This window comes from Gavia stellata, chromosome 5, assembly GCF_030936135.1.
Source record: "Gavia stellata isolate bGavSte3 chromosome 5, bGavSte3.hap2, whole genome shotgun sequence".
Lineage (NCBI taxonomy): Eukaryota > Metazoa > Chordata > Aves > Gaviiformes > Gaviidae > Gavia > Gavia stellata.
In genome coordinates this window covers 46348417-46367711 of record NC_082598.1, presented here as the reverse complement: position 1 = coordinate 46367711, position 19295 = coordinate 46348417, and the positions used below count along the sequence as shown (strand labels likewise).

Here is a 19295-nt window from a genome sequence, read left to right as displayed (position 1 = left end):
TTAATATCTAGGCCTGGTGAAATGCGATTTATTCTACTATTCCAACTGGATCATTACTGTAACTTTCACTAGTATTTGAGTATATTGTATCTAGTGTCTTTTTGACTTCTGTTTTTACAGGTATTACCTGAAGAACAACATGGAAACAGAAACTCTTTGTTCAGACGAAGATGCTCAAGAGTTACTAAGGGAAAGTCAAATTTCCCTACTGCAGCTCAGTACTGTTGAGGTGGCTACCCAACTCTCTATGAGAAACTTTGAGCTATTCCGTAATATTGAACCCACAGAATACATAGATGACTTGTTTAAACTCAAATCAAAAACAGGTTGCACTAATCTAAAAAAGTTTGAAGAGGTGATAAATCAAGAAACATTCTGGGTGGCTTCTGAGATTCTAAGAGAAACCAACCAGCTGAAAAGGATGAAGATCATTAAGCATTTCATTAAGATAGCACTACACTGCAGAGAATGCAAGAACTTCAACTCGATGTTTGCCATCATTAGGTATTGCCCCTTAATAATTTTACTTCTAAGTAAAAAGCAAAGTCTTACTTATGTCAGTCTAAAAAGAAAAAGTGTTTAACAGAGTAAATCAATTAATACTGCTAACATCAACACTTGGCAATCCAATAAGGAGGGCATTTTCCAGTAATCTGAACTTGACATTGAAACGTTTGCTGAAATATTATTTGGAATGCTACTATTATGTACTTATTGTGCAAGACAGTGAGGCAAGAGTAATTGGTGAACATGGCACTAGATCAAAGACGAAAAGAAAGAGCAGTTTTATAAAGAAAAATTATAACATTGTCATAAGTGAATGGGTTAATTTCCCAAAGGGAGCTCATAATTTTATACGTAGTTCCCAGTATGTTGAATTCATTGAGCCATGATATGTTGCCTTTGGTTTTCTTTGTATCAGCAGTTTCTTGGATGGAACTCCAATAATAGTCAATAGCAGACTATGATCATAGAATCGTTTAGGTTGGAAAAGGCGTTTAAGATCAAGTCCGACTGTTAACCTAACACTGCCAAGTCCACCACTAAGCCGTGTCCCTAAGCACCTCATCCACATGTCTTTTAAATACCTCCAGGGATGGTGACTCAACCACCTCCCTGGGCAGCCTGTTCCAACCTCTGACAACCTTTTCAGTGAAGAAATTTTTCCTAATATCCAGTCTAAACCTCCCCTGGCACGACTTGAGGCCATTTCTTCTTGTCCTGTCACTTGTCCCTTGGGAGAAGAGACCAGCACTCACCTCACTACAGCCTCCTTTCAGGTAGTTGTAGAGAGTGATAAGGTCTCCCCTCAGCCTCCTCTTCTCCAGACTGAACAACCCCAGCTCCCTCAGCCGCTCCTCATCAGACTTGTGCTCCAGACCCCTCACCAGCTTCGTTGCCCTTCTCTGGACACGCTCCAGCACCTCAATGTCCTTCTTGTAGTGAGGGGCCCAAAACTGAACACAGTATTCGAGGTGCGGCCTCACCAGTGCCGAATACAAGGGTACAATCACTTCCCTAGTCCCGCTGGCCACACTGTTTCTGATACAGGCCAGGATGCTGTTGGCCTTCTTGGCCACCTGGGCACACTGCTGGCTCATCTTCAGCCAGCTGTCAATCAACACCCCCAGGTCCTTTTCTGCAGGGCAGCTTTCCAGCCACTCATCCCCAAGCCTGTAGCATTGCATGGGGTTGTTGTGACCCAAGTGCAGGACCCGGCACTTGGCCTTGTTGAACCTCATACAATTGGCCTTGGCCCATCGATCCAGCCTGTCCAGATCCCTCTGCAGAGCCTTCCTACCCTCCAGCAGACCAACACTCCCGCCCAACTTGGGTCATCTGCAATCTCACTGAGGGTGCACTCGATCCCCTCATCCAGGTCATCGATAAAGATATTAAACAAGACCAGCCCTGGTACCAAGCCCTGGGGAACACCACTTGTGACTGGCCGCCAACTGGATTTAACTCCATTCACCACAACCCTTTGCGCCCGGCCATCCAGCCAGTTTTTTACCCAGCAAAGAGTGCATCTGTCCAAGCCATGAGCAGTCAGTTTCTCCAGGAGAATGCTGTGGGAAACGGTGTCAAAGGCTTTACTAAAGTCTAGGTAGACTACATCCACAGCCTTTCCCTCACCCACTAAGTGGGTCACTTCCTCATAGAAGGAGATCAGGTTAGTCAAGCAGGACCTGGTGCCATATAATAAGCTGTAAATAAAGATCTTTTAATAAGAATAAAAAAAGTACTGAAAATCTCAGACAGAAAACCTTTCTTAGTTTTGAAATGAAAAGGAGGAGAGGAAACCCTAACATGTGTTTTTATACACGTTTTAAAATATTCACATTTCCTTTAGAGTCTCCCAAGTTAGGCAGAAAGAACCTAAGAAAAGAAAAAAAAAATCCTAAATATTGTCTCATGAAAAAGCTTGAGTAAGTTGCATTAAAATGACAATTTTATCACTGTGTCTGGCAAAAGCCCTTGTCATGTTCAGTCAACAGACTGAATGTGACACTTTTTCTGAAGATCACTGGTTTTGAATACCATTCAATCAAACATGGCAAGTTCCATAGTCAAGGATCCATGCTGATAATCAGTCAGCATCTGAGACATAAAAATCTCGATATTTAGCTCAGCTATTGCAGCTGGTCTCAATGAGAAATAAAAGCAGCCTGCCTGCTATCAAAAACTTGAGTGAAGGAAAGATTCTAGATACCAAACTTTCCTGTAGGTAGAAATTAATAGCAAGACAGGCAGTGCCATTAAGGGCCGGGGGGGGGAAAGGGGGTTTGTACCAGCTACAGCTTCAGAATAATCTCAGATATAGAGAGTCTGTTATAACAATTTGATCTAGACACAGTGAAGTCAGATGGATTATTGCAGCAAGAAGGTGGGGCACTGTGCTGTCACCACCTAAACATTACATAGGTGGAAGATGGTTTTTCCTCCAGTCTGGTAATCTGGAAATAAGTGGTGATCCTGAGGTACTCCTAGATTATGAAATTGTTATAAAATTCAGACACTGTTCCAAAGTAATAAGTACATACTGTCTATAAGGTTTAATTACTCATCCAAGTGTAACTTTTATCTGTTTATGGTTACATCATGCAGATATCTCCAGTTTTTATAGCTTCTATAAAAAATGATCTTAATTGTTCTGTAATACATGCTAGCAAAAGGAAGTTTTCACTTTCTGTTACTTTATTGACACTGTTGTGCTACACTGTTCTAGGTATGTGGTATTTCTCCCATACAAAATTTAACATGGTCTTTTCTAGGATTTTTTGTTTCTTTCTATTGTTCTTGAAATTTTTTGCACTTTTTTTGTTTGTTTCAAGTGGCCTGAATTTGGCACCAGTTGCAAGGCTCCGAACTACTTGGGAAAAGCTTCCAAGCAAGTATGAAAAACTGTTTCAAGACCTACAGGACTTGTTTGATCCATCTAGGAATATGGCAAAATATCGTAATGTCCTTAACAGCCAAAACCTACAGCCCCCCATTATCCCCCTGTTTCCTGTTATCAAAAAAGACCTTACATTCCTTCATGAAGGTAAAAGCAGAAGTACATAATCTTTTACCAGCTAAGGAAAACTAACTTTGCTACTTAGTAACTTACGTTGTTAATTGTTGATTGTAGGAAATGATTCAAAAGTGGAGGGCTTGGTCAATTTTGAGAAGCTGAGAATGATTGCGAAGGAGATACGCCATGTTGGTCGCATGGCATCTGTGAACATGGATCCTGCTTTAATGTTTAGAACAAGGTAAGTGTGTTGTATTAGACAGAGCTTTTCCCAGCTAAGAGAAGGCTAGGTGTCAGCAAGAGGTGCTTTTCTGGTGCCCTTGGTTGTATTGGAGCAGTATGAGTTTTTTTGTTTGTTGTTAACAATTTACCAAAATTATGTGGTGTTCTAAAACTGGAGAAATCATTATATTTTTTGTTTATCAATATATATTAAAATGTTGTATATTATTTCTTATCTGCCAGTTACTTCATAAAAATGAGATTCCATCAGTGGAAGGGAGGGGGAGATACTGTTTTGAACACATATGTATTAGTCTCTTTGAAACGTTGATGTGTACCAGCCTTATCATTTTGATTTAGTAGAAGTGGGAATGTGTCTGAAGCAGTGTCAGATAGTAGTGTTAGAAACGTGGAGTGAATGCTTTTTGGCTTCATGTTAGATCAGCTTATTGCATACTCTTTTTCTTAATTTGAGCTAGAAGAGTTTGTAATACCTGACTGTATGCCTGAGTCAAGGCTCTTTTTAATGTTTGTGGGCTTCCAGAACTGCTTGTCCTGAGGTCTGGTCTTTTTCTTTCTGAGCTTGTGAGCTTTCTCTGTCTCTTCTTAAACCCATGCTTTACTCTTCCTGGCTCTCACTTGCAGGAAGAAGAAATGGAGGAGTTTGGGGTAAGTGGTTGGAGACAACACACACAGACATTCATTCTTCCCTTACCATTTGCATCGTTTCCTACTTGCTATCTTTAATTTTCTGGTGCTTTGACATTTTTTTCTTTTGCTAACCCTTTTTTACTGACAATACATTTTAATCCAGGAGTGCTTTTGCTTTTGAGGTTAAAACACAAAAGTTATAAATAATTTACAAGTGGTTGTAGATAGGAGTGGGGTGTTCTTCTCCCCCCCTTCCAATTTAAATTGCTAAAGGAAGTGACTTTCAATAAAAGGGAAATTACAAAATGGCAAGGTTGCAACAGTTGAAAATTGCTGTTAACCTTCTTATGCCTAATAAGCAATTACCACAATCAAATACAAAAGTTAAAACTTACACTATCTGCTAAACTAACTTACTTTCATATTACAATTCAGCCATCATTTTTACTCTTAACAATTCAGCAGCAATGCATATCTTCGTGCAGACATACATACATTGAAATGTGCATGACATTTATTTCATCATGGACTAGCTGATCATGTTATTTAACAAAAAGCTGTCTTTAACCTAGCAAGTTACAAGGAAGCTCTATTCTGTAAAACTGAGCTGTACATTTTGTATATGGTCTGATTTAAAAAGTATTTAGAGAGCTTTCAAAATGCCTTCTGTATATGCATTTAAATTTGAACTCAACCTCTGTCAGCATTGCCTTACTGCATGAGCTTTTCCTAATGCTCCAGTCTTCTCAATAGCTGGCTTACATGAGAGAGCTAGCTTGAATGCTTTTCTAGATGTGTGAAGTGATATTGCCTAGTTGGAGCAGAATAGGTTAAATTATTTGTGTAATTAAAAAAGTGCCTGTAACCAAGTAAAAAGATTTCCTGACCCTCATCTTTCTATCTGTTATAGCTGTTTGGCTTACTGGAATGAGGCATGTAAGCTTTGACCGTAGACTGACATTCATGCAATCTTTTGCACGTTTCATGTTTATCAAGTGTTACCGCGTTGGACTAAGTCATGCTTTTCCCCTCTTTCCTCCCTCTCCTGCCCCCCCTTCACTCCAGGTCTCTCAGCCAGGGCAGTACGAATGCAGCTGTGCTGGATGTTGCGCAAACGGGGGGTCATAAAAAACGGGTCCGTCGCAGCTCCTTCCTTAATGCTAAAAAACTGTATGAAGATGCTCAGATGGCACGGAAAGTAAAGCAGTATCTCTCAAACTTGGATCTGGAAATGGATGAAGAGAGCCTCCAGACACTGTCTCTGCAGTGTGAGCCAGCCACCAACACACGTGAGCATTGTCATTTGTTATGGATTTCAAGGAAACTGTAAAATACACTTCTGTTTCTTCTCCAAGGAAGTAATTGGGAACAGTACCTAGACAATGAGGTGGAAAATTGTATGTCTAGTCATTTCCAAGTACTGAACATATGAATCTTAAGGAAAGCATCTTGCAGATTAACAGTATAGAGACGTAGCATTTAAATAGGAGATAAGGCTTTCAGATGATGTCATGCTGAAGTGCACAAGGGTTCTTTAGATTTGTCTGTACACAGGGTATGGAGGAGCCAAAAGTTTCTCTACGGTTCTGATGTACTCAGGCTATTCATGTGAATAGGGTTGGTCATCCTGGATATCTTGGCCTTGAGAGGGAAAAGGGGATTTCCTTATGTCCAGGTGTTTCAGAGAGACCTGGAGGGCTCTACCTGGCTGCAGCAGAGGGGGACCTTATGCTGGATATTGGATTCACTTTGATTTGAGGGAATGCTGTATCTTAGCCCTTCCTTTCCTTCAGGGTAGCAAAAAATAGTAATTATATGTCCATTCTAAAGCATTTGTAGTCCTTATGATAGCCTGGTATAACTTCTGGTCATGTTTTTGATAACTGGTTGTACTTATAACAATAGTCATTTATAAGAGTTTTATTTTGAAAAAGAGTGTAAATGTCCTTTGATAAGGTACATATTTTAAATGGAGCTAAATCTCCCCCCCTTTTCCTCTTCATCTTTTCTCTCGAAAGGTATCCTGCTGCACTAATTGTACAAGTATTTGAGCACTTATTAATTGGAGGGCTTTGCACTGCTCAGATTAAAACTCCCACAATATTTTTAGCTAGTAGTCATTCTATGCTTTCTCCCATTTCTTCCAAAGTGCCGAAGAATACAGGAGACAAGCGATCTGGAAAATCTGAAACGTCACCCGTGGCTCCCCGGGCAGGCATCCAGCAGAAAGTGCAGCAGCAGCAGCAACATAAAGTAAACCAAGCATTGCAGGTCCCTGCCGTATCTCTTTATCCCTCTCGCAAGAAAGTGCCAGTCAAAGACCTTCCACCATTCGGTAAGTGGAACAGTGAAGCGTTCAGTTTAATACCCTGAAGTTTGGTTATGTCAGGGAGACATTTTTAATCAAATAAGATTCAGACATTTATTTCTGGTAGTATTATATACAGGTTATGCTAGTTCATGCAGTGTGTATGCATAATTCTCTTCTCTAGAAATGAAAAGAAAGAAATCTAGGAAAGCATCCTGTTGATTTAATCAGTATAATTCTCTTCTCTAGAAATGGAAAGAAAGAAATCTAGGAAAGCATCCTGGCAATTTAATCAGTATAAGTATTTACCTGTTACTTGCAGCTGGAAAGAATTAATGTTTCTGAGTATCTGCCCTGGGATCTTGGCTTAACTTTTCCAAAAGGATTAGTGACTTGGAGTTTTTGAGTGACCCATCTGAGATGCCTCAGAAGTTTTGGTGTTTTTTCAAAAGTTGAGCATCTAGTGTGAAATTCAGGCCTGTTAGAAATGTAGCCCTGAAGTTTCATGTTGAGAATTGTCCCTGTGGCTTCTGCTCCTTAGCGCTTTTTTGTTGTTGTTATTCAGTTGTTGCTGCTTGCATGTTGCTCAGAAAGATTCTGGACTATAGGAATTTCTTCTAATCTGATTTCTGAATCTGTGTCCCAGCATGTGTACATAACATATGCATTATTAAAGAATGTCTTACATATCACTTAAAGTACGCTAATATTTCTAATAAGTATATGTAGCATAACTGGCCCTTCCTATTGCATGATGGTAATTTCACAAGAGCTTAATTCTGATTTCACTTCTTACTAGTTTTACTTGTGCACTGCTGAGGCTGCTAACGAAACATTAGAAGCAGCAAAATGAGCAAGAAACAAATCAGTATTCATCTAGTTTTTGTTGATTTTACCATTAAATTTTAATGTTAAAAGGACTTTGAAGCGCCATAGACTGTGGTATTGCTCATGGTGGGACAGTTTCTGAAAACTGACTAGGTTATGTTGATGAAGCAGCTGTAATTTATTTATAGCAGCATTGTGATCCAACAGATCAAAGATAAATTCTGTAGAATGCTTGAAAATAACCTCTACCACAAACATCGGCAAAACTGTCAGAGAAGCTCCGTCTTCACTTTTAAGACTGTCCCTGGGTGGATTTTTGAGGGGAGGGGAAGAGAAAGATGGATGAATGTTGCCTGAGAAAAGCAATTCTTGATGCCCTAGATCTTTACGTCATACATCATCTTCAGGATGTTTTTACTCTTTAGTTTCCCAAAATAAGCTGGTGCAGAGATAGTTCTCAAAAATGAAAGGGAGAAAGGCAGCTGCAGGATAGCCTTGTTTTGTAAGCCTGATCTTATTATCTTTCCAGCTTTCTTTGACCTTCTAGGCTATGCTGAATAGAAAAGAAACAGGAGAAAGGTTTAAATTCTTACTATATAAACCTTCATTAACCACTGAGATTTGTATGTGTTTGTATTCAACATAATGGTTACTGAGAAACTTGAACTATGCATATCCTTGATTTGTATGTTGTATAGGCAGTATTCTGCAACACCAAATCTGCATTGTGTTTTCTGTGACAGTATTTTAGGTGGCCAGAATGAAAGATCAGCTGCATCAATATGGAGAAATAAAGTGCTATATTTTGAACAGGAGTAGCTTTAAACATTTTGCTTCATTTAAGCTGGTGTCAAACTCACAAATATACAGGAAAAAAATTTAGGTTTTTTCCTGTATGTTGTCTGTTCTGTAAATGCATTGTGAAACAGAAAGATATTTTTATACTGGACTTGACATCTGCCTACATTAATTCTTATTTAAAGGCATTAACTCACCACAAGCTTTAAAGAAAATTCTTTCATTATCTGAAGAAGGAAGTTTGGATCGTCACAAGAAACAATCTGAAGACACAGTCTCAAGTGCATCTTCACAGCTGTCTTCTCCTCCTACTTCACCACAGAGCTCTCCAAGGAAAGGTATTAGATGTGCAATATTTCTCATCCTGTTTCCTGAAGCTCGCAGACTTTGGAAACTTCTGAGAGAGAATTTGGACACTCAGGATAAACTACTGCTGCTCCTATTTTTGTCACATATGGTCAGCAAGAGGGGCAGGAAGTGTAGTGCAGAGTGGGATACATGAAAGGATACCTGGGAATCTGATTTCAGGGATAGCTGAAAGCCCTCTGGTTAGCAAAAGCCAGGAAAGATAGCCTGATCTGATACAAGATTTGATGCAGTAGGTCACTATCACTGCAGCTGCTTCTGACAAAAATATTCCCATCATCAGTGTTTCCTGCCAGTGGAAGGACATGCAGATTGAAACTTAGAATCTTTGTACAGCATTGAGCACACTAGCCTGTTAGAGGAATTATTTGCTGTGTCATGCATCTGGATGGGATGTGACCCATGTATGACAGGCAGGCTTAAGATATTTGGGATTCAAATCACTAATAAACTATGTTTTACTAGTAGCCTGATTATTCAAACAATGTATATGGATATTTGAAGAATGGTATTAGACATTGGAGCTTTCTTGACTAAGCTCTTTTTAAGTGACTTCATAGAGTTAATTTTTTAAAGTGAATTTAGGACTTTAAAGGGATTTTTCTTTTTAAGCCTGTTTGTTTTTTCATTGTACTTCTTCTGGGTATGAATTGACAAAACAGAGAATGGAGGCATTTTCCTGTAGTTTAAACAAAAAAAAGAAGTCCCTTTGGAAGTATGATAGTCTAGTTGTATTGCAGATGAGTTCTAAGTTATTCTTTTCTCAGAACGTGGAAGTTCAGTTTAACAGTTACATAATATAACATTATGGTAAAATATATATATTGGGGTTGAGTCCCCATAATAGATGTTCAGAATGCTAAAGAGTTGAGTGTGGTGGAGACTTCCCTGTAACAATAACTTTCCCTAAACTGCACAGGGATGATAAGGATTTGAAAGTTTGTGAGTATCACTTTTTCTACTTTCTTACCAAATAGGTAGCTAAGCCCTTTTCTTAATGTGGTAGGTGGCAGTGCTGATCTGTTGAGGCCTTTTGGCTCCAGACTGATGAACCTAGCCAGTTCCTCCTCTCCTCTTGGAAGCAAGAACAGTAACAAGATCAACTATTCACCAAAGACTTCTGGGATAGGTGGGGCTTACTGAAACAAGAGGCGGAAAAATAAGTCCAATTGGATAAGCAGAGATCTGAAAAGGGGAGAGATGAGTATGGCAAGAAAGTACAAATGTCTATCCAAAATCTCTATTGAAATGATTTTTGCTAAGGTCAGATGGAGGAGGATGTTATGTAGAGAAGACTTAGATTATCACCTTGAGTCCTTGTAAGCTATCGTCATGATTTCTCCCAAATACTACCTTAGCAAATAGTGAATTTATATAAGCATGGTCAGACCTGTGCTTTTCTTGAAAAAGGGATTAGGAATCTATACTTGGCTCATAGTGGGAGAAGTACTTTATTTTTGCAAAAAGCAAATCATAAACATGATTATAAATTAAAAAAAAAATATCTTTGGTTTGATAGTGACATGAAGTTAATGGTATGTTCTTTCAGACAAAAATGGCAGCATTAATTCCATGTCCTCAGCAAGTGAATTGGGATAGATCAATTGAAGTCATCTTGACACTTACATATAGCCTGAAAGCAAAAAATGAAAACTGCCGTTACTTGTGGATGTACGTTAACTTAGCTGGCAAAAGCATTCAGCACAACTTTGTTTAATACTAAAACAGAAGCTGAATTTGCTGAATTTGCCTCTGTGGCATGGTTTGCAGGCTTTATCTCAGTCTGGCGGTGTCAATGCTACCTCCAAATTATGGTATAATACTGGTAATATATGCTATTTGGAATGTAATTAGTTAGCCAAGAACTACAAAGAAAACTTGAAAATCTGGCCCTCTCTCAGCTGAGATATGTAATAAGCAGTCAGCCCAGACATCTGGGCTTCATGTTTTATCTGCTGTTCATCTCTGAAGTGTAGCTTTGCAGAATAGAAAAACTGCGTGAGAGGGTCTCTTGGACTACTTTAAGTAGTAATCTTGTCCAGGGCATCTCTTTCACTGGAGAACAGTGTTTATGTACAGGCAGTTTTTTGAGAAGTGAGATTTCATAGTGCAGGAATATAAGTATGATGATGCATTTGAAAATAATTTGAGGGAGGAAGGCAGAGAAGAAGGCAGGTGAGCAGTTGGTTTCTAAATGAGTAGTGCATGTTCCCACAATCTTAAACCTCTTCTTAAGAGACATAATACATGGTGTTACACAGTCCTGCTATGTATGTTTAACTTTTACAGAGAAACAGCGCTGTAGATGTAATCGTAGTTTTGATTTACTATGGTAGCAGTATTGCCGGCTGCCTGGCAATAACTGAGCAGGCTTCTCGGAGAGTCTGATTAACGTGACGTTCCCTTTGCAGGCTATACTTTGGCTCCTAGCGGCACGGTGGATAACTTTTCAGATTCTGGTCACAGCGAAATTTCTTCCAGATCTAGTATTGTCAGCAATTCCTCTTTTGACTCTATGCCAGTCTCCCTGCATGATGAGAGGAGACAGAGGCATTCTGTCAGCATCGTGGAGACAAATCTTGGTGTGGGAAGGATTGATAGAAGAATCATGATTGAACCAGATCAATACAGCTTAGGGTAGGAATTTTATTTGTGCTTACTTACATTATACTTTCATATAGTGTGTATGTGGCACGCATATGTATATTTGTTCATGTAAGTTTCCCTGTATCTCTCAAATACTTTTTTCTCCCCTGCTCTAAAAAACTACTATTTCTGTGCTGTGGTTTGTGATAATGCTCCATTTTGTGACAAGAAAAGATTTTTCACTCCTGAGTGTGTGATGAGGTCTACAGCAGTAAGACTTTACCTCAGTAGACCTTATCATATGAGCATTTAGTAGTGCTGTAGATTATCCCCTTTATGGCAGACTAGTATCCTAGCCTGTTTTCTAGATGGGGAATTAACTGAATTAGATGAGAAATTATTCATACAATTATTCAGTGATCAAGCTGAGAACAGAAATAGCTAGTAATTTTCCAGTCTGTTTCATAGAAAAGTGCATATTTATCTAACTCAAATATTTTACCCCAAATATATCTTCTAGTCAACAATGATTGGAAGCTAAAATTCACATTAGGCTGCTGGTTTTCTAGGGAATTTTCTAGGTAATTAACTTCTGTAATGGTGGGAAGTTCTCTGAGTCTCTAGCAGTGAGCCTAGGTCTGAAAATAATTGGAGTTCTGGCTCCTATTTAGTCTCCACTTACTTTTCTGAGCTGTTAATTTGGATGCTTCAGTCTTCTGAATGGTTTCAGGGTTTTTAATCCTGTAGAGTCTGTGGATGGCAGGCCTGATCCAAAACTGGCGTACTTCAGCTTTGGGAATCCCAGGCTATGCAAACTCTTTAGTCAGATGTCTTAAATATTTGGAAGAGCAGGGTTCTAATCTGCATAGCAAGTTGCCCTGGAAGGACAAATCCCAGGAGCCTGGATAGCTGCTAAACAAAAGTGACACTTTGACGGTTTTCTTTGCTGCTATGTAAGTGATTAAGTGTCAGGCTTACTTAATTGCTGAAAGGCTACAGAGAACAAACTTGCTGTATGGAGTAGCATGTGTTTCCAAAATTAAGGTTAAAATACATTTCCATTTGCAAGAAACGTTCAAAAGTTGGCTTTCAGAGTTTCCGAAGCAGAAAAAAAGACCGGAAAGACTGAAACCTAAACCTGAATATCAGCCACCTCCTGCTAAAACTCTGCTTTGCATGGCTGGAAAAAGCAGTGGAAACCCTATCTATCAGTCTGTTCCCCTTTATATATGTCAGTGTGGTTTGCCTGTCTTAAAGGGCTGCTGCAAAGTTAAGATTTCGACTTTTGAAATTACTCCACTGAAGTGTTAAGTTCCGTCAGGATAACTATCCAGTAATTTTTGTTTGTTTTACTGAGGATGGCCTTGAAAGGAAAGTGTTCTATTCTCAAAATTCGATATCATTAATGCAAATCATACTTAATATAAATTGTATCAAAGCCTTCAATCATAGAATCATAGAATGACTTGGGTTGGAAGGGACCTTTTAAAGATCATCTAGTCCAACCCCCCAATATGTTTGCTCTTCTCTTGACTGTTGAATTCTTCATGTGTCTTGTAAATGATGTCCAATTCCAACGCTGGATTTATTTTATTTTTTTTCCCCTCTTCAATGTGCATCTAGCTCATATGCACCACTGTCAGAGACCAGAGGCCTGTATGCTGGAGCAGCTGTGCTTTCTTCTCCTAGTACAGAAGAACTGTCACAGGATCAGGGGGACAGAGCTTCGCTTGATGCAGCTGACAGTGGCCGTGGTAGCTGGACTTCTTGTTCGAGTGGTTCTCATGACAACATACAAACAATACAGCACCAGAGAAGCTGGGAGACTCTGCCTTTTGGACATATTCATTTTGATAGTTCAGGCGATGGGGCAGGACTGTGGGCCTCGGGCAGTCATATGGACCAGCTGATGTTCCCCGATCATGGCACAAAGTATGGCAGGCAAAGTCAAGGTAGGGAGGGCCTTGACCAAGCGCAGTCCAGAGCAAGCTGGGCATCCTCAACAGGCTACTGGGGAGAGGACTCAGAAGGTGATACAGGTACCATAAAGCGGAGGGGTGGGAAGGATGTTTCGACTGAAGCTGAAACCAGTAGCATAACATCTGTCCCAGCAGAGGAGTCAAAGCCAGCTCCCGTGCCCACTCATATAGCAGTATCATCAAATAGTACAAAGGGGCTTATTGGTAAGTTAAGTTTTGTTTGCCATGAAGTATTTTAGTTCATTTGCTTATGGTTCTTCATATTGTTCTAAAGCTGTGTTTCTTTTGTCTGCTTTAATTTTTGTTATTTTTAAAGGAAAACTGAACATTTTGCAGTCTCTCTCAAATTTTCCCCTTTAACTGTGCATTTATTGCTAGGGAAAATATCACTTACTGTTGATTCGCAGTTCTGGCAGTGCTTTTGTGTTTCAAGAGAGCCTGCCATATATCAAAAAACTAGCTCAGCTGCTGGACAGTGTTTTGAGAGGTTGATGTATTTAGGTGTCTCTTCTGAAATGTGAATTTCTCTTCACAGTAAGGCTCCACATTCTATATTTATATATATCTTAATATTTATATATATCTTAATAAATGTGGCCTGATTTTTTTTTTAGAAGCCTTTTACTTTATACATCTGTATGACTTGTCTGATAATTGTGAATATTCCTTACTTCTGAAAATGGGGATCACTTTGTGCTTGAATACCAACTGAGATGTTTCTTTGGACTGCTGAAACTGAAGATGTTCCTAAGAAATTAGGGCTGAAATACATTTATAATCATTCAACAAAAGAAAGATCAGATAATATGTAAATTAATATGAAGGTGTCTTTGGCAGCACTTAACATTTTTCTCGTACTGTTCCTTCTATACATCCCAGTCCTTGGGCCATCCAAGACCTCTGCATTTTTGCCCCTTTCATTCCTTTCATTCCCCTTCACTTGGCCTTTCTTCAGGTTAATACGAAGAACTATCTAAAAGCCATTTTGTGCTGACACAGCTGAAAAAGTCTGCCAGATTGAGGTCATGCTGAGACCACTTTTTCCATTTTCTGCCCAAGTATATTGCTTAGCAATGGCCCATTGCCTCAAAGCTTGGGTGCGGTTCTGAATCCCTGAACTATGAAGAGGAGAAAGCTGTTCAGTTCAGGACTTCAGGTTCTGATTCATACCGCTCTTGAATTTTACTCTTTGATTCCCTTGGTTTCCACCAGAATGTGGAACAAGCATGTCCAAACTTGTCTGCCAAGGCAATGCTTTCCACTATGGTTTTAGAGACATGAGAGAACGTGAAAGAGATCTGAAAAGTCAAGCCACACACTTCCATACACTTCAGTACTATTAACTAATTATCCTGGAAATGTAACTCTGCATATCGCTGTCCAACAGAAACCACTATTTTTACATGGTTGTTTTACACTGTATTGGCATTGATTTCTTGCAGTATTTCAATAGAAATTTTCTACAGAATTTCTTCTGCATCAAAGTTACTTCTCAGAAATCTTTGAATAAAATTTCTCAGAAACTTCTTCGTGCTGCTTTGCTCAGTTAAAACAATTTGTCCAAGAAAAATACTTGGATACTATTGGAAACTATTTGGTTTTGTTATAATACCAATACTTTAATTTTAGTCTATAAAAACACATCCAAGTAGCACCGGTCCATTTTAAGCTTATACTGCCCTTTCAGTCAATTCCATGCTGCATAATGCAGGGTGATGTTGTCATCACCACTTGTGCAAGAATATACAGTGTATGACAAGCTATGGAGAGTAAATTGTCTGTGTCAGTGGTTTTTCCCGCTGTGTTTGCCTTTGTACTGTAAGTTAAGCGGTCATGTGTTAAAGGGCTAGACCCACAAAAAGTGTTCAGTATCAAAGCCCCAGCTGACTTCTTCAAGTACCTAACTCCAAAATAGAGAGTCATGCCTATCTGCTGTGTGTCCCTGCAGATGCTTAAAATTCTTAATCGCTGTCGTCCCTTGAAGTTCTCTGCAAGAGAGAACTTCTAAGTATGCCCAGAGTTAAGCCTTGTTCAGGTAAACTGTTGTGTCTCAATGAGATCGACAAACTAGGTAGTGGTCTTTCCACCTCCTATATAAAATCATATTCAGTCACTGTTCTTACAGGCATACTTTCAAGTTTTAATTTTGCAGATAATACAACCGTAAGAGCAGTGGGCAGTAATGCATACAGAAAGTATGAAGATGAAGCCCGCTTCTCTTCCTTACCTTTTGGAATTGTAGCTTATGTCTCATTAAGAAGTAAGATTTGTAGGGAGAAATAATGTATGGGGTGCTTTTTTTTTTTTTCTTCCCTGCAAGATGCTAAAACCAAAAGAGATGAGCCCTAAGGTACAAAGCCCACCTTCAGGATTAAGAAAAGGATAGTCATGTGTTTGGGGAGATGCCAGTATTCCTGATGGTTGTCACTTCTATGGGCTCTTGAGTCTTCCACATTACATTGATCAGTGTATTATTTATTCTATACAATTGATGGAACAGCTTCAGTTGCTAAGTTTGAACAAATTCCCTATGTAATTTGGTGAATTTTATTAGCGTAATGCTTTACTACTGGAAGAATAGCTATATCCTGCGTGGGCTGTGTATTCTATACTTTCTTGCATGGTTTATTTTTCAAGACCTTATTGTCTACTGTATGGAAGTTAACTTTTGTCCTTCAGATTTTCTCCTGCTGGGATTTTGAGTTGGTTGATGTTTATTTAACTTTCTCTGTTTATCTTCCTTTGAGCAGTTTTCCTCTTACTACCTCTTACAATAATCTGTTGGTTTTCCTGCAGCACGAAAAGAGGGTCGATATCGGGAACCACCTCCAACTCCTCCTGGTTATGTAGGAATACCTATTGCTGAGTTTGCAGAAGGTGGTTCCCATCCAACCAGAAAGCCTCCAGATTACAACATAGCACTTCAGAGGTCTAGAATGGTGGCACGGACATGTGAGACCCATGGGACATCAACTCCACAGCAGCAGTCGCATGGCCATTCAACTAGCAGGCCTGTGAACAAACCTCAGTGGCATAAACCAAATGAGTCAGATCCACGTCTTGCTCACTATCCATCTCAAGGGTTTTCCACAGAGGAAGATGGTAAATTTCTAATTGTTAGATTTTGAGTGTGCTGCATGCAAAAATGGTCAATGCTTTCACAGACACAAATCAAATTATGCAAATGTGTTCTGCCATAGAAATTGTCATAATTTGAGCTCTCTTCCATCTTTCAAAACTTGCTATTTGTTAACTTTTTTTAAAGGGGAGGAATTCAGTTCATTCTAAATATAATTTAAAATTTGGAATGTAGTCCACCTGAATCTTGGATATCCAAGCAGTTGGCTTAGGCAACTTCTCTGGAGGTGCCTATGTTCACCAGGTACAGCCCTGGCTGCCCTGAAAGTTTGCAGCTTACCTAATGTGTGGCGCTAACAATGTATTTAATGGTTGAAAAAGTATCCTGGTCTATAGAATACCTGCCCATCTGCCCCTTAGAGCACCATTGGTCAGGTTTATTTGGATAGTCACTGACATTCTACCTAAAACTCTTACACTGTGGACACTGGATCTTCCACACCAACTGCTTCACATAATGAGCCCACTACTCTTTTGCTACCTCGCTTGCCCAAGCGTGTCTGAATCTTTATGCTTAAGCTCACTGTAATGATAGCTTGTTTTCTATGGAGTGCAAGTGTAGCTGGATTTGTATCTTTAGGGTTAGGTGCTCAAAATTTAGGCAGCACAGGCAGGCAGGCTAACTTTCTCCTTCCTTCCCTAGCTGCTTAGTTACTAAGGTTTTATGTGCAGGATGAACTCTGCAGTTGAACATGGTGGAAAAAAATGAATTCTGCCTTAATCGAATTGCCTCAAACTTTGAGAATTACCATGACTGAGAATTTTAATTGTTTCTATCAACGATGACTAAAGCTGCACTCAATTCTTATGCAATCTTAATTTAAATAAATCACAGATATATTCAGGGGAAAAGGTAAGATGGCTTTATGATTGGATATCTAGGAGTAGCTGTTGTGTTCCTCAGACTGAGGAACTGCAACTAGCTCAGTTATAGCAATTGTCTTATTTTCTTCGAGAACAAAATTACAAAGGAATACTTCTCATGAGACCTGAAATGTACAGCTATTTAGATTGTTTTAAAATATATACCTAATACAGTGAAAAGGAAAACACATGAGCACAGCACAGGTTGTTTCATTCAGTAGCAGTCTTGTTCTATATGAACTAAATTCTATTTTCCCCTACCCTATTGTGTTTGCAGAAGATGAACAAGTCTCTGCTGTCTAAGACTTGGGGCTTTTCTGGATCCAGAGTGAGCCACCTTAAAGGAGAGCACAAGAAGACGTCCCTAGAATAGGAGCCTTGGAACTATAGTTAAAGGATGGTGGACCTATTTGCCTCCTTCCCTGCCTTAAAGCAGCATGGGGCTTCTTCCTCTGCCCCTCCCCCTTCTGTCCCCTCTCCCCTTGCATGTGAAATACTGTGAAGAAATCGCCCTGGCACTTTTCAAACTGTGTTGCTTGAAATGCACAGTGCAGCAATCTCCAAGCTACCACTGTCGCTGTCTGCCACATCACACAGTATCATTCCAAATTCCAAGATCATCACATCAGGATGATTAACTCTGGCTGCACTTCCCAATGCCTGGAAGGGTTTTTTTAAATCTTCTTTTTAGATTTTAATCACAATTCTAGCACTTAGTCTCATTGGGATAATGAGATAAGCTAGTTGTCAAATTACATTTGGCCTTTAACCTACAAAGAGAAAAATGCATTGAAATCCTTCAAGGAGGCAGTGCTTTTTTGCTTGTTTACAATGCCTTTGTTATGATTTTGTATATTTGCGTTTCGGAGATAAAATACTGCATCTGCATAGTAATTACAGTATTATTTCATACTTGTAAGTAGGGTCGCCAGCCTGAGCTCCTGGAAGGAATGTTGCTATCACGTGGCTGAGCAGGGCAGAAGGGAAGGCAGAGGTTACAGCATGCAGCCTTTCCTTGACCGTCTCACTTCACTCTTAATGTGCCCCACCCTGGAATCTTCAAAAGTTTGTAAATGTTAGTGTTAATGGCATCCCCAGCCGTTAATGGCATCCTCAGCCGGGTCTGGTGTAAATGCAGAAATGCGTGCTTGCAACTGGCCGGTGATGGAAGAGGACACTGTGTGTCTCATACCTGTGCCTTGCGGAATACAGGATGGCATACTAAAAAAGAAAGTGTCCCGTTCTAATGAGACAGACGGCAACCCCACCTTTAAGTTATATATATATATATTTTATTTTTTTTTTACTATATAGTAGTTATATTAAAAGAAAAATTAACTGGATAACATTGCAGTGAAGGCAAATTGGGATGTCACAGCTCGTGTCAGCTGTTAACACTGATCTAATAACCTCCATCTATTGACTTTGGCATTAGGGGATAAACGAGCCTTTAAGTAATGAAAAATAACACGTTTAGATTTGCCAGCCTTTGCAATGCAGAAATAGTCACAACTGTTAATGGCTTCATGGAACACTGCATGTGTAGAGAAGGCCAATGTGTAGCAACCACCTGCTCACAGCTGCTATTAACCCTATAATGACTGAAATGACCCTCCCCTCTATTTTTGTGTTGTTTTTGCACAGACTCCGGAGAAGTGAAGGCTGCCAATCCGAGTAGTACTCAAATGTGAGGAACTGCTGGTCTTGGATTTTTTTTTTTTTCCATTGAACTCAGCTGATCATATTGATCAGTAGATAAACGTAAATAGCTTCAACTTTTAAAGATCAAATTGCAGTGTTTTTTCACTGTATCAAACAAATGTCAGTGCTTTATTTAATTCTCTCTCCTGTAATCATAGCTTTTGTCTATTTGCTTATATATCACATTGTCAATTATGCATTTGTAATTTTACATGTAATATGCATTATTTGCCAGTTTTATTCTCAAGGCTATGGACCTCATGTGCATATAGAAATACAAAATCCTAGCTCTATCACAAGTTGCACAAATGTTATATAAGCATTAAGTAATTGTAGA

At 39.4% G+C, this 19295-nt stretch overlaps 1 protein-coding gene across 6 annotated transcripts in view; it reads left to right on the top strand.

Moving 5' to 3' along the window:
* RAPGEF2 (Rap guanine nucleotide exchange factor 2) overlaps positions 1-18939 on the top strand; it is a 197807-nt gene extending 178868 nt beyond the window's left edge. For 3 of the 6 annotated variants that reach the window (XM_059818073.1, XM_059818074.1, XM_059818077.1), the window contains 11 exons: positions 121-504; positions 3336-3547; positions 3635-3758; positions 4385-4408; positions 5456-5679; positions 6540-6725; positions 8510-8662; positions 11102-11327; positions 12900-13459; positions 16052-16357; positions 17535-18939. In XM_059818073.1, the coding sequence (XP_059674056.1) occupies positions 121-504; positions 3336-3547; positions 3635-3758; positions 4385-4408; positions 5456-5679; positions 6540-6725; positions 8510-8662; positions 11102-11327; positions 12900-13459; positions 16052-16357; positions 17535-17560 (2425 nt within the window). In that variant the 3' untranslated portion in view covers positions 17561-18939. Of the gene's footprint in view, positions 1-120; positions 505-3335; positions 3548-3634; positions 3759-4384; positions 4409-5455; positions 5680-6539; positions 6726-8509; positions 8663-9696; positions 9820-11101; positions 11328-12899; positions 13460-16051; positions 16358-17534 lie in introns of all 6 variants that reach the window. The other 3 variants (XM_059818072.1, XM_059818076.1, XM_059818075.1) reach the window with 2 other exon arrangements.
* Positions 18940-19295: the final 356 nt, after the last annotated feature.